Here is a 26,812-nt window from a genome sequence, read left to right on the forward strand (position 1 = left end):
CCGGAGGCAGGCAGATTAAATACAGATTTTTCACTGAAGTGGCAAACATGGTGGCGGATTAACATCCACAACCCCCTACATCATTATACCCGCATTGTGTAATTACAGGCAAAGACGGTGCTGGCTGGTAATCCCCGCGAACACGGGGAATAAGTTTGAGAAATGACACACCACTCGAGGCAACGATGCTCACAAGGCACAGACGCACCCAGCTCTGTATCTGCATATTGATGAGCAAGGGCCGGCGTGACTTTCCGTTAGAGGGCGTTTGGTGTCATGTTTTGGCTCCTGCGCATCGGTTCCCAGCGGCGAGCACGCTCTGAGGCACGAGGCTCTGTCCGCGGCTGCTGATGCCGCTGCCGCTGTCGTGGCTGACTCGCCGCTGCAGCATCCCGGAGCTCCGAGCGCGTCTCTCCCGCACGCAACGTGCCCACAAAAGGCTCCTGCCGCCCGTCGGCATGCGTCAGGGAGGAGGTGTAGCTCCAAGACTTGTTGTGGCGGTTGCAGTCCCAAGATTTGCGACTGCTGCCCGCCGCAAGAAAAAAAAAAAAATATATATATATATATATATTGCTGGAGACACAAGAGAAGCACGTGTAGTGGGTGGTCCTCGGCACACGGCTTTCACGTGGCTCTAGCGAGCGCAGAGCCCGAGCCGAGCCGCCACACCGTCAGTCTGGTGCGGCAACAGCAGGAGACAGCATCAACATGGCCATGGAGATGGAGCCCGCGGAGTGAGTGCGCTTTCCTGTAGTGTTTTTGAATTTGTAAACGACAAGTTCTCAGTGATAGTTTGAAAGAGAATTAAGACTTGTGAGACCACACGTGTGACTGTGAACATTAGTTTTGCTCAAGGGGTTGGGGTTTAGATGGTGGGTTGGTCTGTTATGGATGACCGATTGTCCATTACGCATTAAGTTGGAAGATAGTATGTTCTGTTCATGGCTTCGGTTAGAATCTTTGCGTCAGCCTAACAAGTTTATTCCTATAACAAACGTGTGATAACGTTTTTTTTTAGGGTATGGCATGTGCTTTAACGTTTAATTGAAATAATCTGTCTTATTCTCAGAAGCTTTTGCCTATTTTGTTTTTTTTGTCTGCGTACAGTTTGTGCACCCTGGTGGCGTCCAATCGGTTGCGGAGCCTCCCATACAATCACAGATACGCTCATTATGAACAGGCGATAGTGTTTATTGTGGTCGGTACGCTGCACATACACGCCCCCCCCCCCCCGTGATCCCGCTCAAACGGTTGATTTGAGCCATTTAACCTGCTGTTCTTGTTGAATTATGCTGAGAGAGAGGCGGGTCGAGGCTATCTTACAGTCACTGTACACAGTGTCTCCTTCATCCACATGTGCCTGTTGATCTAATGATAAGCCCTCCACCCCTGGCAAGGATGTGGGTAAAGCGTTTTTACTGGTTTAGTTGCTTTGTCCTCCCGTGGGGAAACGCGGGGACGGAGTACGCATTGTTGTCAAACTGAAACTCACCTTGTGGTTGGCCTCCTAACGGTGGGAGGTTCAGTTGGAGTAGATTCAGCATAAGAGCCGGCTTAGAGCGTCAGCGAGCGATGTCAAGGTAGGCACCAGGCAATGCCAGTGATCCATGTCGTTGCATCAGCGTGCAGGGGAAAGACCATAAAACTTAGTCCTGCAGAGGTCACGTCATGGGATACAGCAGAGAGTGTAGGAAATGCCCAGCAGATGGCTCTAAAGCGGGACAAGAGTCCACATGAAGCGGGATCCCTGCTCTTGTCCTGCTCTTGTCTTGTTTTGACCTGGACAGCTTATATTATTATTATTTGTCTTTATTATCTATTATCCCTACTTTAATGCCACGAGCTCTTCTTTTGACAATTGATCCAGACAATCTATGGCCACAGCTGGAGCAACATCTGAAAATCAAAGTGCTAAAGCGCCCAGCTGGTCGCTCAGAATAATTAGAGTGTGATAGCGGTGACTGACACTGACACTGCCCTGAGTTGTGCAGTTGACACTGCTTGGTATTGCTTGTACACGGGCACTTAAACAACTACTGTTTACCTCTCATACAAACATTGCCACAAATTCAACCCACGTATTGACACCTGAAGCGTTACTCGATACAGTCTTTGTCTAGGCTTATCAGTCAACTTGTGGTTGTAAGAGTAATCCCTCTTTTTCTCTGTAGTGTGATCCGCCTGATAATGCAGTATCTTAAGGAGAACAACCTCTACCGAACACTGACCACCTTACAGGAGGAAACCACTGTCTCACTCAACACAGTGGAAAGTATCGACAGTTTCATTGCAGATATAAACAGCGGCCACTGGGACTGTGTCCTGCTGGCCATTGAGTCCCTCAAGTTGCCTGACAACACGCTTATTGACCTTTATGAGCAGGTGAGCTTTGCACTGATCAGCTAATGCTTTTCTTGGCCTGATATATATTTACATATATATAGATTACTTAGCAGCATATGATGAACGCTGATCACTCCAACAGGTTGTAATGGAGCTCATTGAAATGAGAGAGGTGGGTGCAGCTCGCTCGCTCCTCAGACAAACTGACCCGATGATCATGCTGAAGCAGACTCAGCCAGAGAGGTATATCCACTTGGAGAACCTGCTGACATGCTCCTACTTTGACCCTCGTGAGGTAAGACAACAAAGGTTTTTACTTACTTTGAAACAACTGTATTGTCAATTGCTTTATCGAGTAACGCCTTTTTCCTCCCACTGCAGGCATACCCGAAAGGCAGCAGCAAGGAGAAGCGACGCAGGGCAATAGCTGAGGCACTGGTGAGGGAGGTCAGTGTGGTGCCGCCTTCTCGCCTCATGGGGCTCTTGGAACAAGTTAGCGTGAGTATTCTGATCCATATTCTTCATACTCATTCTAATTATATGACAAGTGAAGCAACTAAATTGATGCCCATTGCAATTTTATTTCCCTCACTTCTCTCTTTCTCTGCTGTCATGTACCATGTTCTTTAAGACCCCGAAAACATTTTTTCTGAGTCAGCTTTTTACTATTAGTGATCATCATCATCACCATCATCATCATAATCATCATCATCGTGCCCTGTATGCCTGGTGGCATGTAGAGCAGCAACAAAGGATCGCTACTCCCGTCTGTTCTGTGCCAGTGTCTTTATAGTACCCTAGGTGTGGTTCTTGGGTCGGCCTTTCCGCCAGGTGTCCAGTGAAGGGGCGGTTAGGGTGAGGTTGTTTTGCTCACTTCTGGAAATCATGCCCGATCCATTTCCATCGCGGTCTCGTGATGGCGGCGGCCATGTTGTCTTGCTTGCAATGGTCTAGTGTATGGTGGTTGGAGAGGCTATTGTGCCAGAATGGTTGCAGTACTTTCCATAGGCTTTTTGCGCGTCGGGTTGTCAGCTTGTGGAGGTCTCTTTCAGGACAAGACTCTGGTACAGTCTCAGCCGGGTGTTGGTGCTGTACTGGGCCAGCTTCCAGACGTTGTTTAGCTTTTGTAAGGTGTTTTTGGCTTTGCTGAGTCACTGCCTGCTCCACCACCATGTCTGAAAATGCTGCCAAAGTAGGTGAACTCCTCAGTTGTGGGCAGGTTTGTTCCATCTACTAGGACTTGTAAGGGGTTTGGGATGTGTAAGCACCATCAACTCCTTTTTTCTTGTGGTTGATCTTCAGGCTTCACGAAGGTGCAGAGACGAGAGGTTTTCTCCTGCATGTGCTGGTATGTGTGTGAGACCAAGGCCACGTTGTTAGCGAAGTCTAGATCTTCCAGTGATGAGAAGAATGAATATAACTGTCACCATTAGTGATGGTGTCCAAAATATCCTCAGCTTTATTCTTAACATTGAGTTTAAACTGTATTGAAACATCGATATTTTAACACCGAGCTCGTGACTGTCAATCCCTTCTCAGTAGCAGTCGTGATTCTAAAAAAAACTTCTTAAAGAAATGCATCCCACTGATTTTTTTCTGCTATTTTTGGTATCTAAACAGAGAGAGTGGTACATTTTCACAGGGGACGGTTCTTGCCCACGTTGGTTACGAAAGTGCTTCCAGTAAAATATTTCAAGGGACTGAAATGTTTTCCAGGGTCGCCACTGTTTTGTTAGTCAAAATCTGTCTAATTCCACATGATATACTAATATAAATTTGTATACAAATCTTGAAAGAAGGTCAACCCATTTTGGCTGTAGCATACAAGAAAATTTTGTACTTGAGGAACTAATAAAGCTGCTATTCAAACTGTGAGTTGGAAAAACTTTCCAATTTAATGTCAAAAAGCCAGTAAAACTATACTTCCAAGGATCTGTTACTTTCATTGTTTGTTTGGTTTTTTTTGGTTTACTATGTCCTATAGTTGGCATTTCTTAGTATTCTTGATTTTGTTGAGCTCATGAGTAAAATAGCCACAACTACTTTGCGTTTTCTGCTGACCCACTCTCATTCCTGTTCCACAGTCTCTGAGACTACAGCAGTATCCGGGTCATCTCTCCCCAGACGTGACCATCAACACGTCTGGCAACAAGGACAGGCATGTGGAGAAAGAGAGCTTTCCAACCCAGCTGTACCGCCACATCAAGGTAAACAACACAGGTTCTGATTAACAGAGAATTGCATATTCTACTATAATTCTACATAACAATGTTTGGGACTGTCTACTTTTAAAGTTTGGTTTTGCTGTAATAGTGGGACTTGGGACAACAGTTACATTTTGTAGTCGGATATAGTGCATTAACAGTAAATAAAAGCTTGTTTTATTGATGATTTGTCTATAGTTTTTAATGTCCTTGTTCATTAGCCCCACAATATAATTGTCTCTCACACACACACACACACACACACACACACACACACACACACACACACACACACACACACTCAAACGCGCACAAAACTAATTGCTTTACCCACCTAAAGGCACTTTTCTCAGGCTCTCGCTGTGCTTTCATCACTTGCATCCTGATGGAGCCGCCTGAGTTGCTCGTCCTTGCTTTTCTCTCCCCAAGGTTATAAGTGAGCGAGAGTGGTCAGCCCACACAACAGCAGACTGCTGGAGAGCTATATGTCTCCCTGAGGTCACTTGATTATAATTTGTGTTTTGTTTCTCCATGCTTCTGGATCGCAGACTGCAAACCAAACAGGGAAGCAGTGTTTTCTGGGAGGCACTTGAGTGTTGATGAGTCATTTCTGTGTGTGACTTTAATCTGCAGTTTGGACGGCGGTCACACGTGGAATGTGCCCGTTTCTCCCCTGATGGAAAGTACTTAATCACCGGATCAGTGGATGGGTTCATTGAGGTCTGGAACTTTAACACTGGAAAAATTAGTAAGGTAAGTATTTTTCATATCATAACACTTAGAAATACTGAGATGTCTTATAGTCTTTATATTTCTAATTTATTGCTTTTACTTTATTTTAGATAGTTTTGGAAATCATACCTGTTTATGCATTTTAACTAAATATTGTCCATACTCTTTATGTTTTTTGTATTTAGTGTTTTAACAATGTTTTATTACCTTAACTTTTAGCCAAGTCCCTCTTGGAAAAAGATTTTAATCTTAATTTAACCTTAAATAAGAGAATTAAAAATAATACTACAGCAAAGTATATATGAAAAAACATTTTCATATGGTGGAGATCTATTATTATTCAACTTATATGGTTTATTTCATTGTTTTGCTGTTCCGTGTATGCATGTGTATGTGTGTGCGTGTGTGTGTTTGCATGATGAAATAGGATTTAAAGTACCAGGCCCAAGATAGCTTCATGATGATGGATGATGCTGTGCTGTGTATGTGCTTCAGTCAGGATACTGATCTACTGGCAACTGGAGCTCAGAATGGCAAAATAAAGGTTGGATCATCTGCTTATTTTAAAATACTGCTGGGTAATTATTTGTTGTATATTTGTCTATGTTAGCAACCGATAATATTGTCCTTGTTTGATGCGGAGTACTGTTTTTTCTGTATGGAAATGGAAACGGTGCAACCCGAAAGTCAAACTATTGAAAAATGTGGTAATGTCATCACCATTACTTAACCAGCAGTCTAGATTTTCTCCCTGTAAAATGTGTATTTGTGTGTTGGTGGGGGGTTTTGGGGTTTAGGTGTGGAAGATCCAAAGTGGCTTGTGCCTGCGCAGGTTTGAGCACGCTCACAGCAAAGGTGTGACCTGTCTGAGCTTCTCCAAGGACAGCAACCAGATCCTCAGTGCCTCCTTTGACCAGACCATCAGGTGGGATGTAACAATATCGTGCTTTCTGGGAAACACAAACACACTGCAACCTCAAGCTGTTGTTACCAAGATATGCAGTCGTATTTGTTTTGTTTAGTATAAGGAGTGTGGCACTGTAATTTTATTGAGAACATTTACAGATTTGCTCAGAGAATTGAAATTTGCATGGCTGACACACTGACACTGACTGATAAACAAGGTAGTAACTTTACTTGTCTCAGCTACACTTGACCTTCAGACCAACTGTAAACACATTGTGCACACAGATATGGCGTGTGGGAGTCTTAGAGAGCCTTGCAAATTGTTGAAATTATATAATGTTTAATTGAACAGTAAACAGAGATGAATGACAGTGTATATCAATGAATAACTCAATATGAAGATAAATGTTTCATATTAAAAAGATCTATTCATGGTAAAAAAAAAAAATGAATGTGCTAAAAAAGTGAAATGAAATAGATTAATACCTAATACAGTCAATTAAATTTTAGTTTTTAAAAGGTAAGTAAATACCTGAATTCACAAATGATGTACTGATAGTTTTAAAAGATAAAACAAAGAACATGGTGGGAGTCTTTTTCAATTTCTGAAACCTTATTGTGGCAAAACTTTCCTTGTCTGCTGTGGGAGGAAGCGAGAGTTCTCACTGACCTCCGACAAGACTCACAAAAGTTTCAAAGGCGGACACACGGGCGTCAGCTTAGCTGAAGGAAGGCAGTGAGCTCTTTTTACATCCCACAGTGGATTAGCAAAATGTTGCCACAACGAGGCCACAGAAATGATAACAGCACTGGCAAACGGAGAAGTAGATGGGAAAACCAGTTTGCAGCTTCTTCCTCTTTTTAACCCTATAATGGTTCTGATCTTTCTCATAGCGTGCATTTTGAGTTGTGATATATTAGTTATACTTAACTGATCATCTGTAGTTCTCAGCTGAAGTATGTTAGGCCCAAAAAAATCCCTAAACCAGACGTTTTTGAAACAGCTTCCTTTCAAGAAGTTAGAAGCAGAGACATTGCTCTTGGCATGTTATCTGTTAAGTTTTCAAAGGTAAGTACGTTGTTAATTGGTTAAATTAATAAATTAGCTAAGAAGCTAATAGGTTTTTATTGTTAGTAGAAATGAAAAATAAAAATGAATTTTTTCTGGGTGCGACAATTAAAGCTGTATTATCACATTGATTTAGAAATTCTGATGTTTATTTAGACATCAGTTTTTTTCGATTTCTTCATCGTCCAATTAAACATTAGTTAATTTGCACTGGACTGGATTGTTTTTTAACCATTTGAAAACTCCATAATTCCTTGGAGATAATCCACACATCAGCAGTCGATACCTGACATCACGTGCTGCTTGCATGCATGGTGCACTTGAATGTAAATACGCAGTGCCTATGAAGGCCAATGATGTCTGCCTTTTACATCCTCTCTCTCTCCCTCACACAATCACACACACACACACACAAACACACGCACACTGAATCCCCTTCGTAGCTGAGGAGTTGAATATCTATTTTCGACCCCTGCGGGGTATGGGCTGAGCCTCTTCGCTGTGTTGCAAGCACATGTGCTGTGTGGGTGTAGCTGAGCAGCCATGTGCTCAGGCACAAAGCTGCAACATGTTCCTCTGCTCGCTATGCCATGAGCTGGGAGTCTGAATTGTTTACATAGGCTAAGTCATCCTCCCAGAGACGGAGTGAATCAGGGAGCGTCAGGCATTTTGTCATGGTTTAGCTAATCTGCACCCAGTTGCTCCACGGTAGCTAAAAATAACATCGGCAGCTCAGCAACACGTTTTGTCTGCTCTAAAGACATTCCCCTCTTGAGTTGAATAGAATCGGATTACTTGATGCATCCGAGCTGCTTTTTTAATTTGATTTTAGCATTTTTAAAAGCTTTTAATGCCAGTCAATCATCCAACACTGTCATTTTCAGAATCCATGAACTGAGGTCCGGCAAGACACTAAAGGAGTTAAATGGCCATTCGTCGTTTGTAAATGATGCATCTTTCACTCAAGATGGATTTCACATCATCAGTGCCTCATCTGATGGCACTGTTAAGGTACAATGAGCAGCTACAATATGGAGCCTAATTAAATGACTATAACTCAGGTCTGTGGGAAAGTGCTGAGATGTACTGAAATTTACAATTGTTCCCTGTATTTTCTAGATTTGGAACTCAAAGACTTGCAAGTGCATCCACACCTTCAAATCGCTGTCCCGGACATCGGAGGTCCCCGTCAACAATGTGATTCCTCTACCCCAAAACCCAGAGCACTTTGTGGTTTGTAACCACTCCAAAAAAGTCGTCATCATGAGCATGCATGGTCAGGTGAGAGCTCGGTGACCTATACGCTATCCATAAGCATTATTCCAGGGACTTTGATATTAAGAAAAACTGTATTTACATTTATTAAAATACAATTACAATTATTAAAATAATGCATCGATTATCAAAATAATCACTTGTCATAATTTTCCGTGGCAACGACTGCTCGATGACTTGACTTAATCGTTGAAGCTCTAAAAGGAATGGTTAGATGAAAAGATCGATACCCCTCTCATGGTCAGTATGACGCTCCCGCCAGCTAACCCGCTCTGTCCGGAGGAAGCAAAGTCTGCCTACCAGCACCTCCGAAGGGCACTCATTGATACTGCTTTACTGTGTTTGTTTAATCTATACAAAAACCAAAGCGTAAAACCAACAATGTGCAATCTTTACGCTAAGCTAAGTTAGCCGGCTGCTCCAGCTTCAGAGTACGGAGATCGGTATCAATCTTCTCATCTAATGTTTTGAAAGAAAAGTGAATAAGTGTATTTGCAAAGAACGTTAAACTATTCTTTGAAGCACTTTGAGAGTAACTGAACATGCATTACCTATCTCACAATTTTTTCCCCCCATCTTTGTCGGTATTCGTTTTTGTAGCTATTTTAGTTATGCTAGAACCCACATGACATCTGAACATCTGCGTAGAAAGCCGAATGTCTTCTCCTCTCTCTCCTCAGACTGTGAAGACCTTCAGCTCAGACCGAAAGGAAGGAACAGACTTTGTGTGTTGCACCCTGTCACCCCGCGGGGAGTGGATTTACTGTGTGGGAGAGGACTTAGTGCTGTACTGCTTCAACTACACAACGGGAAGGCTGGAGAAAACGCTGACCGTAAGCTCTGCTGCTATTATTCACTCGTTATCGAAGTCTGTGAGATGAGGCAGTTCTTCCACCCTGTAATGTGGTTTTGTTTAAAAAAAAAAAAAAAAAAACTTGGATGACAGTGTTTTTCATCCAATTATTTTTTGTCTGACTGTGTCACTGCTGCTAACAAGTAAAACAGAAAGGCTGTTGGGAAACGGGGAATGTGTGGTGATCTGTGTTCGTTTGCACCCACAGGTTCACGAGAAAGACGTCATTGGCATCGCTCACCATCCACATGAGAATCTGATTGCCACATACAGCGAGGAGGGCCTCCTAAGGCTATGGAAGCCTTAAGCTGTCGCCTGCATCGTGATATGGAGGACCTCGAGAGCCATGCACCTGGTTATAAAGCAATTCATTCATTTCTGTGTGATTTGCAAATGGATATATTAATCCATCAGTAAATGATAAACCAGTTCATTGATTGAGAAAGCAATCTAACAAGGTCCATTTAGTAGCTGTTTTGAGCTTTTTATCATTTCATATGATCTTCATCAGGATTTTCCAAGTTGTCGTGGAACTGTACGTGTTAAGATCGCCAGTTTCTCTGAGCAAGTCGAGAACTTCTTGTCAGTTATAACAATCATTTCCATGTCAGCTAGGCGAACTCCATCTGCAGATGGATGTGATGAGAAAAAAAACCCCAGAACGGCTACTAAACTTGTGGCGAGATTATTTCGTCAGCTGCTGCAACTTATGAGTTTTTTAGCTATTTTTGAATGAATCACAGTATTTTTTCACAATTGTTTCAAAATGTCAACAAGTTTAGGAAAGATTTTCCCACATAGTTGGAAAGTGGTAAATTAATAGAGGTGACAAATGAAAAAGTAAACACGAGAGAAGTTGGTAAATCAAAATGGATAGTAAGAAAATAATCTTTTCAGTCTCTTTACTACAATTACAGAACAAAGCTGTAGATATTTCATATTTTCTGATTGTAAATGAAACCCACAAAAACACCACAACCAACTATAATTTCCAAATTCTCTAAAATGTCTTTGGCACTTATGTATGTTTAGTCCTCCTGAAGATGTAAATCTTTAAAATCAAGTATCAAATATCAGGTCTTTATTTACATTTATAATGTAAATAATTTCCTGAAACAGCTGAGCACTGAAGTTTTTAACAAATGATAATTTAACGGGAGTAAACAGTGCATTTGCTGGGGACTGTTTTCAGCTGCGGATTAATACGTAATGAATAAAAATAAACTATTCATCGTACCCATGTTCATAGTTATGAAGGAACATGACAGCCAGTGTGGCTCACTGATTTGTTTTAATTGCTTAAATGGACAACATTGGAAGTCTACTGTACAACACAGACAATACTTATTAGTGTAGTTTTGGTCTCGTCATAGAATTTATTGACAATAAGAAAAAATATAAAATCTCACTAAGTATCCTATAAGGATATTGTGAAACTCATTTACAGACTTCATTTAATTAGGTCTTAATAAATCTATTTTTAATACGCCATTTATTTATAAATGGATTGATTAATTTCAAGCTCTTTGCTGTATTGACTTTTGCGTCACTTTCTAGGTCCTCCATACCATACACACTCTTCCTCATGGATCCAACTTCACCAGTGCAGTTTCAATCCCCATTTTCATCTCTTCTGTCTTTATTAGACATGAAAATGCATGATGGTGAACTGTCGTGAAAATATTTATAATAAAAAACGCCTCGTGTTTGGGCATAAACAAACAGTATCAGGTATATGATTTGTCTTTGTTGGTTTATAATAATACTTTTGTAACTTTGATTCAATGATTATGATTCCGATGTAATGATTTGTTGTCTTCTGCGTTACCTGCATGCTACCTCAGTTACACTGTCTAAATGTGGCTCTACAATACTTTTAGTATTTACTCCTTCAAAATATGCATGATGACTAAGGGTTAACCTCAGCGGAGCTCCAGTGACACATCCTGTATCCTGTGTGTATATGGTAAATGTGTTTAATGTGGTCACTTCACTGTCATTTTGTTGCACTGACTGTAACTGGTATTCCTGTGCATCAGTGGGACACATATGCCTGCAAGAAACAGAGCCACTGCCTCGACCAGTATTTATTAATTGTACTTTCTGGTACTATCTGTCATCCGTCACTGTGCCATCAATTATCTGTCACTGTTGCAAAATAATGTTTAGTCATTGCACTCTATTTTCTATTTTCCTTCATGTTGTCTGTATAACACTGCCAGCCATGTCAAAAATGATTATCAATAAAATTCAAAAACCACTGTTGTCACCGCTACTGTGCCATTTTAAACATAATATATCACTCAGCTATCAGACTTGTACCCTTACTGACAAAATACTTTTTTCAATTTATATAGTTCCAGGCAGCCAAATTTAGAAATGTTTGAAATCCTTGTAAAACAACAAACCAGGCTTGTCAGTATATTGTAAATTAACGTTCTAACAGTGGATTTCAATATCTATTAGTACAACACTTACTTCCTTTTCTTGTTTTCATGTCCACAAGTTATTCTTTATTTTACAGTTCAAACTAGGGCTGCAACTAACAATTATTTTCATAATCGCTTAATCTGCAGATTATCTGTGCATCAATATTTCCCAGAGCCCAAAATATACTCCTTTAAATAGCTTGATGTCCCATATCAATGCCCCAAATCCAAAGATATTGGGTTTACTGACACAAAAGGCTACAAGACCCAGTAAACACTCACATTTACAGGCTGGAACCATTGATTAACAAACCAGATGCCAATTAAATTTTTTCCCCAATGGATTCATCGACTAATCGTTTAAAATGTAGTTTAAGATTATGTCGTATTGCACAGCTGAAGGTTGGCAGAAGAAAGAATCGTTCTTAATAATGCTACTATGCCGGTGTTTAAGAATAATATTATTTCCTGACCTCTAATAAAACCAATATCTGCGTGATTTAAAATAAAACACAGTTTAACTATAAAATGTGGATTGACAATAAGTCCAGGGTTCCTCCAGAAAAGGACATACGCATTGTTGCAGTTTCAAGCTTTCTGTGTTATTTCGAAATCTTTTTGATTGTTGAGGTATAACCACAAGCTTGAAACTTCAAAAATGCTTACGTCATTTTATGGTGTAACTTTAATCAAGTGTTTTAAGTATCAGCAGATGTCCCGGCAAAAAAAAAAAAATCTCTCTAACAGACAGTAACACCACAATTTAGAAAGACCATCAAACTGCATTTAATTAGAAAACATGAGCACGAACAAGTAGATCATTGTTTCAAATACGCAATTAAGACCTTGCCAACACTCACTTTAGTTGAACTCCCCTGAAATTATGACTACTCGTAAATTTGCATCTGCTTTCAGGAACAACTGTCGAAACATTTAAGGAGCCTCTCTTCTGTGAGCTCAGTTGTGTTTTACAATGTTCAAGGCAAAAATCATCAATCAAAAAACAAACAAACAAACAAACAAACAAACAAACGAACAAACAAACCACCTGCATTATCAAGTAGCTTCAAGTTAAGTTATGATAAGGCTTTCAAACAGGCAGACAATTCAATGAGGTATCAGGTGTGCCGATTTTAAGTCCCATCTGGCATTTACTAGTAGGATCAGAAATACGAAAAAAGACACACTTAATAGCTTGTGGGCCAACACCGGCAAAAACCCATCAAATAATTTAACTTGCTACTTTGATTAAAATGTGTCATTTAAATTCCAGATTTTGGTCTTGAGACCAGAGAAGTAACTGAAATAATCTGAAGAACATCCAACCTGTAAAACAACAACCTAGACATTACCCACTCTTTTTTTTTAATTCAACTTGGCTGCAACTTGGCACTTGATACTTTTAAAAGAGAGGAAAAAAATTTGCCATCAAGGCATTAGGGGCCTGTTATATCTTTGTTATCTGTATAACTTTCTGCTAAAACCCCAAACCAGATAAAATCTGCAACATTAAAATACCTATTCTGAGTTTGAATACAATTATCCAGATAACCTGCTTCTTGGAAGCCCCCCACTGATCTATGCATTTTGTTCCAAAATAAAGACTTCTTAAACATTTGACCTTTTTTTCTCTGAAAACCTACCCTGCCATGCATATTTAGCTTTATTTATATAGATATCTATATATATATATATGAGATGTTGCACTCCCCACACAAGGTTCCCAAAACAAAAACAACTGTGGCATCACAACAGACAACCCGCAGCTCAGAAGGAAAAATATTATACAAAACTTATATATTAGTCTGAACAATCTACAATTTAGTGGCATGAACCTAGATACTCTCCTGCCCGAATCATTATTAACTTTACATCTTCCTGTCACATTGTCAAGATTGTTTAAAAATGTTAAGAAAATAGCCCTTGAAAGGGTGAAACAGCATAAATGTTGTTGTCAAGTATCAATGCATATCCCTCTTCTCCATCCCCATCTGAAGATTAGGTCTTTACACACAACTGATTGAAAGAGTCATGGACAAGTGGTTCACAACAACAACTGTTTTAATAACACTATTAAAAAAAAGGTTATTTTCAGATTAATTTTGGCCATCACTTGTACTGTAACTGCATAAAAAGCAGGCAGTCCTTGTTTCGACAAAGAAGTTTTTCTTTCCTCTGAAGCATCTTTAATACCAGCCCTCGTCTAAAATCACAGTGAGACTGGGAAAAGAAAAAAAAAGAAAAAGAAAATAAGATCCAAGAAATGACGAGGAATCCCGTTCGCCTGGATCCAAGTTTAGTCCTGGAACTTTAAGATACTCCACTCAATCCAAAAAGTATTACAATAAATCAGGATGGCGTTGCGACACAGTTTTATGATTCAGCTTGAAAGAAATTTCAACGAGTTAACAGTTATGATTTTGAGAAAAGTAATAAAATAAAAAGTGCACAAATTTTCAAAAAGGTGCTTTGCTTTAGAGATGATGGTTTGGGCTTCTGGAATACGAGCAAGCCAGTTGTTATTTAAGACGTCTGGCACTGAACACCTCCAGTGCTGGCGTAGTCGTCTTCATCCATGTAGTAGTACTGATGGTGGTGTCTTTTTCTGTTCTCAAAGTCGCAGTCCTCCAGGTCGGCGTAGATGTAGAGGTCATCATCCATACTGTCTGGCTGCTCTGCGTCCACCTTTTCTGGGAGGTAGCGCTGCAGCTCCTTCAGCTTGTGCTTGGGGAGGAAGTTGGCTTGTGGGAACACCACCTAATGGAAACAACCGTAACGAGCGTGTTACCACTGTTACCAGCTCAGCACTGTGGCTTGTCAGATTAATGTTTTTATGTACATGTGTAAAAATGCTGACTTCTTTTTGTGTGTGTGAGGCTGATGTAGATTTATTTCCTTTTACAGAAAGGAAAGCACGTGTGAGATAAAAATATAATAGACAAGGTAAGAAGAGAGATTTTTAAAAAAGTGGTTATCGAAAAACGTCTTACTGAGAAGTGAATAATGAGGCGTCCCTTCTCAAACGGTCTGCGATAAACGGGCATCCCTTCATTCAAGACGCACTTTGTGTCTCCAGGCTTGATCAATTCTCCTGTGATTAAAAAAATAAATAAATAAAAACATGGGTCTCCTTAGTGCTGAAAAGCTGATAACATGAAAACTAATTTTACTGGTTATTGACGAGATGATGATGTGATATTCTACATCTTCTTATCATTTATTTACTCTCAATTAAAAGAAATGAACTGAGTAAGAATAAGTTTGTGGTCTATTCTTATGGGTTTTACAGTCAAGGTGGAGTGTTCTTCCGACAACGAGGCCTTCACTGAATGAAGTACAATCCACACCTTAACAAAATAAATAATAAATAAAGACAAGGCAAGATATTTGTTTTGTGGTAATAAATTAAGTCTATCACAAATGGTGATGCCAAACACTTAATCGTTTGTATTTATTATAAATATTTTTCTCCCAAACATTCTGTAAAGTCAAATCGAGTGAATAATTTTAACTATTTTATGATTTGGTTTACCTGGGTGTGAGGTGATGAGGAGAGCTCTGTTGTCCAGTGTCGGTACAGGTTTCTTGAAACCACACAAAGCTTCAACCAGCTGTAACTCCATGGACATGATCAGGTCCTTTCCTCTCCTGAAGACAACAGCAAGAACAAGTTAAGGAAAAAAAAAAGCAGAAGTTATTTTACTGGATGGACCCGATGGTCTTAAAAAAAAAAAAAAAGTGTCCTGCTATGTAGTTCAGGGTCACCTGTCATCTACTAATGAACAGCTGTACATATATACAACCTGTACAGGCTGCACTCAATAATCACACCATCACTAAATCTGGTAGCACATATAACATTAGTAGCAAAAGACACCTGATAACAGAGAATGTTTTACCTGGTGAAACGTGCATGTTCTCGCTGGTCCAGGACAATGATGATATCACCTGGCTCAAGTCCTGGCTCCTGATCTCCCTCTCCATGGAGAACAATCTTTTGGCCATCCCTCATTCCTGTGACAGTAAAGTGACTGGGTGATGTTTGTACAATGGTTTTTTTTTTTTTTTTTTTTTATCATAATCTTAAATCAGTCACAGATGCATTTAGATTACCCTCTCACCTTTGTCAATGTGGACCTCCAAGATCTTCTTCTGTCGCAGGATCTTCCGGCCTCCACATGCTTTGCAGCGGTCCTTGTGGCTGATTCTCTGTCCTTGGCCCTGACAGCTGTGGCACACTGTGGACACTTGCTGGACCATACCTGGTACTAGTTGGTGCACACGGACCTGCATGCCTGTGCCGTGGCAAGTCATGCACATCTGTGCAGCTCCCTTCCGACTCCCTCGACCTTAACACGAAAAAAAAAAAAAGAAAGAAAAAAGTTAAAGGCTATCTTTGTGTTAGATTTGGCTCATTTCCAGGCTATAAACTGTGGTGACCTGGCAAGAAAGGACTGGATTAAATTTACGAAACTGATGCGTTTTGTTACTGGACAAAGAGCCTTTTTATGGCTTGCTTGGGTATGCGTGTGCAGAAAAGCCTGCTTGGATTACCAAACAAGTCCAGTGACAGACACCGACAAGGGCATATTAGTAATTCGCGTAGCCAAAGACGTACCTTCACATCTCTCACAAATAGTATTCTTATGGACAGTAAGCTTTCTTGTAGCTCCATTATAAAGATCTTCCAGCGTCACTGTAATCTGATGAACGATATTCTTCCCTGGAGTGAAAGAAAACATTACATTGTGAGACAAACCACAGAACAATATTCTTCCTTGGACTAGGGGTCACAGTTGAAAAGATTTCATCAATACACACTCCTTGTGTTTGATTGCTTAATATCAGTATCCTTATATATTGCATTACCACACGTTTATTATAAACAAGCCTAAATTTCTGCTACCAATCATAAATAACAAATAGTAACGAATTTGAACAAGAAAAAAAGGTTATGGAAGATGACACTGGGCTATAGATGGGGAGAAGCTGTGTTTACTTCTTTTTTTGAGGCTCAGAATAGTTTCCTTTTGGCCAAACTGCATATTCAAAAATAGGGCAGTTTATGCACAGCCAGAGTTAAGACATATTCTCTCAGACATTTGTCACGCTTGATCCCTGGGCTATAATGCGATTGCTCACAAAGACAAACCAGAGGAAGAATGTGGGGAAGATTCATTAAAGCATGAGAAAGTCTTGCTTTGTTCCCTTTAAGAACAGCTGAACTGATAGGCCTAAATCAAGCACGCCGCAAAGTACATGTGCAGTGATTAGAGGATTAATCAATTAGATGATTGAAAGACAATTAATCGGCAATTATTCTGATAATCTGTTAATCATTGAAGTCGTTTCTCCGAGTACAAATATCAAACTTTGATGACCTAAGGTTCTCAAATGTGAGAATTTGAGACTTTTCCTCTTCTGACTTACATTAGAGTAAATTTAATGTTTTGTATACTGTTAATTTTGTTTAGTTTTTCTCATATAGTTAGTTTTAGTCATATTTAGCTAAACTCACACCTTTTATTTTTAGTCAATTTTTGGTCGACTAAAACTGGACATTTTAGTTTTGTCTTAGTCAAATTGAAACATAAACATTTTAGTCTCGTTTTAGTCAAGACTACGAATGAGCATTTCAGTCACACTTCAGCAAACTACTTTCAAATAACATTTCATCCAAGTTGATTCTAACAATCAAGTCTGGAAAGATGCAACAACATTAGGAAATCTGATGCAATCTAATTCTTGCAATATGAGTTGATCAGAAAGAAAAAAGAAAACCCTCCACAATCAGAAAGAACCCTGTAAAACAGGCCTCCAATAAATCCCACCCTTATAATGTTCAGTTTTGTCAGGACTCTGCCCAAAAGATTACTGATTACTGAGATTAATTTTACCGTGTAATTTTGTAGGCCTTAGTGGCAGTGTTGTACTAGACTTTTTATACTCATACAGCATGTGTTTAAAATAGGTTGTACACTACCATTTAAATACATTTGTAAAGAAAATATTTGAAACCTTTTTGCACAAAAAGCAAGCTAAGTACTAGACAGCTAAATACTGCCCTACAGACTTTATTCAAGCCCAAAACAATCTTCTACATTATACACTTTGCATTTTAATAACCAGCAGATGTTGCAAATAGACCTCATTTAGCTATCATGGACCCATTCAAAATCAACAAGACCTGAAATGTGTATGGCAATTAAGCCGTGTGTGCTTTAACATGGACAGCATCTTTAATACACCCAAACAAACGAACTTGTTTTAAGCAAAAGCTTGGCCAACGTATCTGACAGGGCTACTGACTTTCAGTGAGACTAGATCCCCATCTGCAAGCAATGTGGCAGTGTCCCGTTCTTAGGAGATGCTCATAGACAATGTTACAACACTGCTTTAAGTAGTTGGCTTAATATGGCTTTAAAAGTAAAGTAACATTATTTAACAGCCAAACGTTAGGTTACCTCAATTTCTGTGTGGTGCGCCTTAAGGTGTCTCTTCAGGTTTGTGGTTTTTCTTCCCAGTGGTTTTGTAGCTGCACACTACACACTCACTTTTTCTACACACTCACTTTTTCTCTCAGGCGGTGTTATATTTGAAGTGGGTTTAATTGTCAACCCATTTTGTTGCCGTCATGTTCTTTAGCCGTACCACTGTACGTTTTCCGATCATAGCTAGGTGCAGTCTAGTCTAGACCAAACAATCAATTGATTAATCAAGAAAATAACTGGCTGATTATTCAGTAATGAAAATCAGTGTTCGATGCTGCACCTTCCTCCTCAATAGAGCTGGCTCTGGCTCAGAAGATGAATCAGCAAAGAGAAATTTTTGCCTTATATAACTCAGTGAGACCTCTAAACTTTTAACCCAGAAATACAGACACATTACGAACTTCACACATCATGTCAGCTCACTGATTATTTCTCTAATATCCCCGTACCTTTTCGCTCTCTGTGCATCCGACAACCTCCACCAAAAAACAGGTCAAAGATGTCCATGGGCGATGCAAAGCCCCCACCGCCACCGCCACCAGTTCCTCCTTCCTTTATAGCCTTTTCACCTCCACGGTCGTACAGCTCTCTCTTCTTGGCATCTGACAAAACCTCATATGCTTGTGAGATCTGCTTGAACTATGAAAGAAAAGAAACAAACAAATACATACTTCTTTGGGTGGGGCAAACATTTCTGGCTATATGCTGCTGCTTAAAAGGTATTTAACTCTTTGACATTGTGTGCGAAATAATAGCTGAGGTCTGAAATTGACTGAGTTCTTCATATATTACTTTTAGATGGCCCTTACAAATGCAACAAGGACATTTAGATAAATCTACCAAAGGAAAATAGATTTAACAAAAACTAGCACCGTTTCATCTGATGCACTGACCTACATTATTTAATTTATTCATATGTAACATCCAGATAGATTTTAAACTAGATTTTAGGATTTGGACATTAGTAGAGCTGTATTTTCAGTATAAGAACACTACTGTTATGGGGAATTCTATTCAACAAAAACTGAATGCGGCTGCTTATGTTAATATTTATTGGTGTAATACAAGGTGCTTACCTTCTCTCCTTCAGTAGGATTTTTGTCAGGGTGGTATTTCAGGGCTAGTTTACGATAGGCCCTTTTCAGTTCATCAGGAGTAGCATTAGGTTTCACACCCAGTGTGTCATAGAAGCCCGTTTCCTTGACCATGTTCACCTTTAAATGATAACCTTGGTTCTCTAAAAGTAAAAGAAAAGAAAAACACAGTCGGTATTTCAATAGTCAGTTTCAATGTAGCCCTTACCTCACAACCCTACAACAAAAATCTTACCAGAATGACCTTGCCTACAAATATTCGGTCCCCAAACTAAGAGCTAAAGAGCATGGTAAGAGTTTGGATGAAATTTATTGTGCTGCTAAGTGAATAAGAATTTGCAGCATGTTATTGGGACAAGAGGAAAGAGAGCCCTTTAATTCATGCAAAAACAGAGTGTATCATCATGTGGCTGAGCTGTGAGAGAGCCCTTTGTGTTGTAAAAAGGCTAGATTTGAATAGGCTCTTTCCCTTATTAAGAAAATACAGCTGCAACGTCTCTCAAATATTCTGTCCCCCTTATGTCTGTAAATGATGGTGGACAAAATATTAAGAAACATCTTTTGAATATAATTCAGTTCAGTAAAACACAACTATTAAATATGGCCTCAAAAAGTACCATTAAGTTAAATCAACATCTCGCTGACTCTAGCTATCACTGCAAGCTTCCCAATTATTGTAAGACTGTTGTATTAGATTGCATTAGACTGTACAGATGTATTTAATAGAGTGGGAACTCAGCGTGTATCAACAATGCTCATGGTATGTTTGTTCGAAAATTTCTAATGCGCGAAATGTCCCCTTATAATACTCACCTATGGTGCATGTATAAAAAGTGCACTAGGCAGAGACATAAAATGATACCATGAGGAAGTTTTTGAATGTGGCAAGATATTATAGTGCTAGTCATCAACATAAATGTACCCAGACATCAGGAAGTAATAAGGATCGTGTGACGTATAGAAATGTAGGTTTAGGTTTACACGCTGTTGCCATTTTATTAGCCATGCCCATGTTAAACTATTGCTGTGACTTTAATGCAACATCCTCCAATAAATCCCACTTTCATGGTTATAATGTTCAGTTTAGTTGAAGTGGATTTAGAGGGGTGGTAATTCAACTTAATGGTCATTTTGAGGATGTAAGTCGTGGTGCTGTTGAACTGTGTTGCATTCTCAATAATTAGTTAGGACAAAATGGACCTCTCAGTATAATACAATGCAACTCAAGAGAACAACAATCTGCAACCCCCAAAATGACCATGAATTTAAATCAACAGCCTTTCTTAAAAAGCTGGATGTACTAAATAAACTGACAAGTAACTGCCTGATGTACAGGATAACTGATCATTAATGAATCCTACCAAAAAAATCCAAATGAGCAATGTTTGTTGATTGTGATGGTGACTGATTTCTGTGATATGGATGATGGTTGTCTGTAATTATCTTGTTTTACAGTTGTAGGCAAAAGTTGTGGCTCCTGGGCAAATTACATATTTTGTTGATTGTTTTAAGTAAAAATAAGTAAACACAGCCCCTGCAGCAAACAGACATTAAAATGAGCCTTTCTTCAAATGTTAATGCACTGTTAACTTTTTATTTCATGAAGGTAAAAAAAAAAAAAAAAATGTGGCATGGGCAAAACGAAGTCAGTACTTAGTAATATTCTGCTTTGGGGTTGTGTAGCAGCCAGTGGCACGGGACATAATGCACAGATAGAGGGAAGAATGCAGTCCACTACATATCAGCAAATTCCGAATGCAAATGTCCTGCAGTCAGTCAAAAAAAGTGCAAGTGAAAAGAGTCTGGCTTCTACAACAGGACAATGATCCAAAGCAGGGCTGAAAATCCACCATGAACTACTTCAAGAAACACAAGCTGAAGCTTTAGGAACAGTCCTCACAGTCCCGTGACCTGAACATCACTGAAAACCTGAGGGTAGATCAAGACAGCCTGAAAATGTCTCAGAGCTTGAAGTGATCTGCAGCAAGAGTGGGTGAACATTGCTAAATCAAGAGTAGAAAGACTCTCAGTAGGGAGGCAAAATCTATTTCAGAAGTTCATGAAATAAAAAGTAACAGAGCCTTAACAACACTTGGAGAACTGCTCATTTTAAATATCTGTTTGCTGCAAGGGTTGCATTTACTTCTTTCCCCTTCAAAAATGAACAGGATATGTAGAAAATTTGCTCAGGGGGGCCTAAACCTTTGAATACAACTGTAGCTTCGTTTTAACCATGGGCCTAACACAAAGTGCTACAATTAGATGGCAGACAATGGAGAGTAATAACACGCACAGAGCTTCAAATATCCCCTACGGTCACACGTCATGTTTGTGTTGAGAACTAATGTTCAATTTTCCCCCGAAACAGAGGATTTCGGGGGCTACCAAACACGAACTCTAGGACTACCACAGGTTTAGTTTTTGTTGACACTAGTATTAATTAACGTTAATACGTGTACAACTACCTGTTACTATTCTCATGACGAAAACAGTAGCGAGGGCTTCACATCTCTCAGGCCCTACGTACTTCAGCAGTGAAAGCCTGGCTAACGCTAACACGCCAGCTAAGCTGTTTTTCTGACGTTAAGCATAAAAAATCAAACGTGACACTCGTATAAGAGAAATATGTACGGCTGAATTGTTATTTTCCAACCTTATATGAAGACAATAGTGTGAATCCCCACAAGTTCAGAGCAGATTTGCGCTCACAGCGACGCTTCCAGATTGTTCTATGCGACGTCACTTTCCTGCGACAGGACGAGTCACCAAAACAAGCGTGAGTCGCCCGTAACAGTTTTGTAAAAGCAAAAAAAAAAATACATTAAATTAAATTAAAAAATAAAATGATAAAATGCCAATTTGTTGGCTCATCAGCGAGGAGGGCAATCATAAACCCATTCAGCTGTCCCACTTACAGACAGTTGTCCTGGGTCGAGGTCCAGAAACGACTATTAAAGACAAAAAATGCTCCCGGCACCAAGGTAATATACTGATACACTAGCTGTGTTAGCAGTTAGCTAAACTTGTAAGGCTTAAAACATCAGAAAAATAAGCACTATGCAATAAATGTCACCAAGTTAAGCATATAATGAGCTTATAAAATATGATGCTCTGTTACAGACCAAACTAGCCAACAGTATTCAAAAGAGTTAAAATTGGTATGGCACCATCTGCTTAAATGTGAGAATTTGACACGTTTCTTTGCCTTAACATTATAAAAAGTTGAATATTTTTGGGTTTTGAAGTGTTGTTCGGACAAAACTAGATATTTGAAGATGTCACCTTGGGCTCTAGGAAATTGTGATGGTCATTTTTCATTGATTATTCATATAGAAGAAATGATTAATCAGTTATGGCCATAATCTTTAGTTACAGCCCTAGAAATCTGCTACACCTCAACCAAGTACAACATTAAAATGCTACTTACATATTAATGCATCAATAATTGTACACATTAATATGTAACACCAACAAGGTCAGTTTTTCTGATACATGTCATTTTGGATTTATTCCAACAAAAAATGGCATGAAAGTGGCTAGACTTATTTTATTTAATATTTGTAGTAATTTCTCTATACCACCATAAAGTGCTGTTTGCTTTTCATAAAATGCACAAATCTAAGAATGAACAATTTTACCATACACATTTAATTGTATTAATAGCCAGATACCATTTACATAGATGCAGATTTTTTCAGCCTAAGTCTCTCTTGTATTTTCGTAAAAGGATTGTCACATTTCATGCAAATTGTTGAATTTTGGTTTCTTTAACATTTGTTTTCATATTTTTCTTTGCATTTTTTTTGTATTTTTAATGCAAAAATAATAAAAAATATTCAAAAGTCTCAATAATCTAAAAGTACTAAAAACAAACTTTAACCTGTGCAAATGTTATCCCTCCCCAACCAGTTGAATTGAAAGCAGAATGCAACAAAGGTTATGTCAAAGTTAAACAGGTAAGATGTATAAAAACGTTAATTTTGTCAGTGTGAAATCATTTAAATAATATTAATCAAGTTTAATGCTAAATTTAATTAAATACCTTTAGTCCTCGCTGCTACTTTGAATATCCATTGCTAAACATTTTGGACAAGTTCTGTTTAGTCTCCCTGCAGTAATGATTATTTTTTATTCATCGTTTTATTTCAGTGATTACTGAGAAAGTCTTCCAAAGGTTATTTAACACTCTGTGTCTCATCTCCTATCTTTATTCCAAAGCTGGGCGTGAACCCCACCTCCATAGACTCTGTGGTGGTGGGTACAGGCAATGAGATCAAAATGAAGCCTGGACAGCAGCTTCATATTGTCAATCAGCTCTATCCATACACTGTACAGTTCAAAGAGGATCCCACCGGCAACCACGGTGGCACCAAAAGACCACGAGAGTCAGCTCCAGATGACAGAGAGAGTCAGAGAGAGTCTCAGAAAATGAAAGCCACCAAACAGACAGAAAAGCTCTCTGTGTCAGTCAGCCATGGAGAAGCCACAAAAACCAGTGTAAGGAAAAAAAAAAGTGCATGCACATATTGAAAATGTTTTTATTATTTTAGAGCTGGTAAGAGAATGTTATACAAAAGGAAGATGTTATCTGAAATCTGTTGTAGGAAAATGTTGGACATTGGAGCCAAGGTCTGAAGATTTCAATGCAAGACCCAAAGATGCAGGTAGCTGTTGTTTTAAAAAAAAAAAAAAAAAAAAAGGCTTACTAATGTGGTGTGATGCTTACTAATGACGATCAAAGCTGGCAGTCAAATATCATAGTTTCCATTTTTCTAGGTATACAAGGATGATAAGATAGTGGTAATTAAAGATAAATACCCAAAAGCTCGCTACCACTGGCTGGTCCTCCCGTGGCAGTCCATCCCCAGTCTGAAGGCGTTGCGTGAGGAGCACTGTGACCTGGTGAAACACATGCAGCAAGTTGCTGACCGGATGGTTCAGCAGTGCCCCGATGCTAGCTCACTACGCTTCCGCACAGGGTACCATGCCATCCCAAGTATGAGGTTAGTAATAACTGCTTGAATGTTGCTTTTACGGTGAATGACCACACTGGTGTTTTATCCCATTAAAACCAAAAAATGTTAATTCTACATTGTTGTCAGCCATTTTCTAAAACATTTGTAGTTCAGTCAACATGCAATATTTTTCTATGTTCCAGGATGCCACTGATTTGAGTTAAAGGCAGTACAATATGTAAATTAAATCATTAAACATCATACAACATTGATTTTTTTTTGTTTTGTTTCGTAGTCAAAGAAGCTGTCAGATCTGGGACCTTTCTTTTTTCAGTGTTCGCTTGTAGTTTTTCTTCTAGTTGTGAGTTTCATGCCATAACTTGTGAACTCAGTTCTGTATCGCAGCCAAGACTCAAATCTCAAGGGTCTCCAAAAAGATTTTAAAAGCACTTTCTGTCTACATTAAATTTTTTTTTAATTTTTATAAGTAACAGAATAATCTAAGATCAAAGGTCCACTTTATGTTCCCTGCTGCCTCTGACTGAACCTTAAACACTTAATTTATCCACCTTGCACTTAAATCTTTACATGAGTAATATTTATTTCTGCTTCTATCTTTAATTTTTAAGTGGTGTCTGACCTTTAATCATCAAATTTAAATGTTGTAATGTTTTATTTTGTATTTCCTGCTCTGTTGTAATGCATTATATAACTTTAAATTGTCTTTGTGTATAAAATGTGCTATACAAATAAACATGCCTTATCGTAAACAGTACAGCCAGAGCAGGTCTTGCACACCCATTGTTACCCAGAGTTAAACACAGCTTCTCATTGTTTCTGTAGGGGTTACGAAACTAAAAAGGGTCCCTTTAAAAGTATTCAAAGCCTTGGTACAGGCATTTAAAAAAAATAAAATAAAAAAAAACAAACTCTGGTACCTATAGTGCAAATTAAAGCCTGAAGTTCCTGAGGTTGAGCAGCACATATTTGATGAAGACACCCAAAAAAAAAAGAACTAATTTTGTGTTTATTTCTTTCACAGTCATGTTCATCTCCATGTGATCAGCCAGGACTTTGATTCTCCTTGTTTAAAGAACAAGAAGCACTGGAACTCATTCACAACAGACTATTTCATTGAGTCTCATGGTGAGAGTAAATTCAGTCTGTTTTCGGTGTTTTAACCTCACGTTCCTCAGCCGTACACTGTTTCCATTGCTGCAAGTTTGCACTTTTCTTTATCTGCAGATGTCATTCAGATGCTTGAAACAAACGGGAGGGTCACTGTGAAAGAAGGCGCCAGTGAGATGTTGAAACTACCTCTGCGCTGTCACGTGTGTCACAAAGAGCTTCCCACTATACCGGCTCTGAAGGAACACCTGAAGTCTCACTTTCCCAGATAAGACTGTGACTTCAAAGAGGAGATCCAATGCCCCAGATGGCCATGGGCTCAACATAGGACTCTTGGCACGTTGGACATTATTTTTGCCTGTTAATTATGGTTTATGGTTTTTTTAAAACACGTCATTGAGTATTGTGAGTACGTGACCCCGAACACAATGTCCACGTACAGCTTTTGTTCCATTTTCAACTCGTTATTTGTCAGTAGGTTTAAGAGGAGGATCACTGCAAGATGCACGGCATTCATGCTGGACGTCACCGGACAATTCATGAGATTTCATCTATTCTTCCTAAATTTTCAAACATGTTTAATTATGTTGTATTAAATGTTTTGTAAGAATTACATACCCGATTTTTTTCATTTAAAATGAATGGAAAACAATTGGTAATTGTCGTGATAGTACATCTAGGGCCACCTGTTTGTACTGTATGTTTCCAGAGATGACCTTAGTGGTCTTGGCTTCAGGACTTAGGTCTTTCAAAGCTGTTGCTGAAAGTGGGAACTGCATAAGAAAATCTTGCCCTCAGAAGAGAAACTTTTTTGATTAATTTACGTGATGCCAGGCTGGAAATAGAAATGTGATGACTGAGTGGGATGCTGGGGGGATTGCACATCTCTTACTTTGTTACACAATTGGGTTTGGAGGAGCATATAGTGTTGCTGTCAGATCTGCTGGTAATTTAGTTATGGTTTGGTGCCAGAGCAAGGGGCCCCAGTTTCGCTGATATTATTACCAAATCATGACCGAAACTTACTTAATACTTCTAATACTTGACAGAGCTTGAATCTGTCTAAAATAGTACAAGGAGGAAAAAGAGTAGCCCCTGTACACCCATAGTCCACCCACACAGGTGTTTCCATTGATTGTGACTGACCAGTGCTCCTCTGAGTACTGTGTAGGCGTTTACAGACATTGCTTGATCGACATTTCGTTCATTCCCTTGTTAATTTTGTTTCACTTGTGAGGGTGGGGTAACTTATACCTCTTTTATTTCGATGACATTATGTAATTGCCAGCATCGTTCTTCTTAATTTTAAACTGAGCAGAGGTCTAATCGTCCA

The 26,812-nt window shown here is 39.2% G+C and overlaps 3 protein-coding genes across 5 annotated transcripts; 2 read left to right on the forward strand and 1 right to left on the reverse strand.

Annotated features, from left to right (window-relative positions):
• Positions 1-662: 662 nt before the first annotated feature.
• Positions 663-11,625, forward strand: LOC120800287 (WD40 repeat-containing protein SMU1-like). Of its 2 annotated transcripts, XM_040146279.1 has the most exons (13): positions 663-734; positions 2,172-2,382; positions 2,486-2,638; positions 2,725-2,841; positions 4,428-4,550; positions 5,181-5,300; positions 5,707-5,823; positions 6,077-6,204; positions 8,139-8,265; positions 8,374-8,535; positions 9,210-9,362; positions 9,591-9,737; positions 10,940-11,625. In XM_040146279.1, exons 1-12 carry the CDS (start codon positions 709-711, stop codon positions 9,687-9,689), a joined length of 1,536 nt encoding a protein of 511 aa, XP_040002213.1. In that variant the 5' UTR covers positions 663-708; the 3' UTR covers positions 9,690-9,737; positions 10,940-11,625. The 2 variants fall into 2 exon arrangements, with proteins under 2 accessions (XP_040002213.1, XP_040002212.1); XM_040146278.1 differs by having other exon boundaries at positions 9,591-11,625.
• A 948-nt stretch (positions 11,626-12,573) lies between these two features.
• dnaja1 (DnaJ heat shock protein family (Hsp40) member A1) lies at positions 12,574-22,177 on the reverse strand. Its single transcript, XM_040146141.1, has 9 exons — positions 22,050-22,177; positions 19,379-19,539; positions 18,752-18,941; positions 16,430-16,534; positions 15,933-16,160; positions 15,711-15,825; positions 15,344-15,459; positions 14,802-14,902; positions 12,574-14,568 (listed from the first exon to the last, which is right to left on the reverse strand). The coding sequence occupies exons 2-9, from the start codon at positions 19,508-19,510 to the stop codon at positions 14,335-14,337; spliced, it is 1,221 nt and encodes a 406-aa protein (XP_040002075.1). The 5' UTR covers positions 19,511-19,539; positions 22,050-22,177; the 3' UTR covers positions 12,574-14,334.
• aptx (aprataxin) lies at positions 22,100-26,089 on the forward strand. 2 transcript variants are annotated; one of them, XM_040146142.1, is made up of 7 exons: positions 22,101-22,377; positions 23,306-23,352; positions 23,615-23,893; positions 24,001-24,060; positions 24,173-24,399; positions 25,394-25,497; positions 25,597-26,089. In XM_040146142.1, exons 1-7 carry the CDS (start codon positions 22,248-22,250, stop codon positions 25,749-25,751), a joined length of 1,002 nt encoding a protein of 333 aa, XP_040002076.1. In that variant the 5' UTR covers positions 22,101-22,247; the 3' UTR covers positions 25,752-26,089. The 2 variants fall into 2 exon arrangements, with proteins under 2 accessions (XP_040002077.1, XP_040002076.1); XM_040146143.1 differs by lacking the exon at positions 23,306-23,352 and having other exon boundaries at positions 22,100-22,377; positions 23,732-23,893.
• Positions 26,090-26,812: the final 723 nt, after the last annotated feature.

The sequence above is a fragment of the Xiphias gladius genome, chromosome 15 (assembly GCF_016859285.1).
Source record: "Xiphias gladius isolate SHS-SW01 ecotype Sanya breed wild chromosome 15, ASM1685928v1, whole genome shotgun sequence".
Classification (NCBI taxonomy): domain Eukaryota; kingdom Metazoa; phylum Chordata; class Actinopteri; order Istiophoriformes; family Xiphiidae; genus Xiphias; species Xiphias gladius.

Excerpts from the sequence above, each read along its gene's own strand:
- LOC120800287 (XM_040146278.1), top strand. The coding sequence starts at position 709 with ATGGCCATGGAGATGGAGCCCGCGGA. Across the intron at positions 2,842-4,427 it reads GGCTCTTGGAACAAGTTAGC|TCTCTGAGACTACAGCAGTA; the intron begins GTGAGTATTCTG and ends CCTGTTCCACAG. Across the intron at positions 8,266-8,373 it reads CATCTGATGGCACTGTTAAG|ATTTGGAACTCAAAGACTTG; the intron begins GTACAATGAGCA and ends TGTATTTTCTAG.
- dnaja1 (XM_040146141.1), bottom strand. The coding sequence starts at position 19,510 with ATGGTCAAGGAAACGGGCTTCTATGACACACTGGGTGTGAAACCTAAT. Across the intron at positions 16,161-16,429 it reads TATTTGTGAGAGATGTGAAG|GTCGAGGGAGTCGGAAGGGA; the intron begins GTACGTCTTTGG and ends TTTCGTGTTAAG. Across the intron at positions 14,903-15,343 it reads CCTCATCACCTCACACCCAG|GAGAATTGATCAAGCCTGGA; the intron begins GTAAACCAAATC and ends TTTTAATCACAG.
- aptx (XM_040146142.1), top strand. The coding sequence starts at position 22,248 with ATGCCAATTTGTTGGCTCATCAGCGAGGAGGGCAATCATAAACCCATT. Across the intron at positions 23,353-23,614 it reads GTTATGTCAAAGTTAAACAG|CTGGGCGTGAACCCCACCTC; the intron begins GTAAGATGTATA and ends TTTATTCCAAAG. Across the intron at positions 23,894-24,000 it reads GAGAAGCCACAAAAACCAGT|GAAAATGTTGGACATTGGAG; the intron begins GTAAGGAAAAAA and ends AATCTGTTGTAG.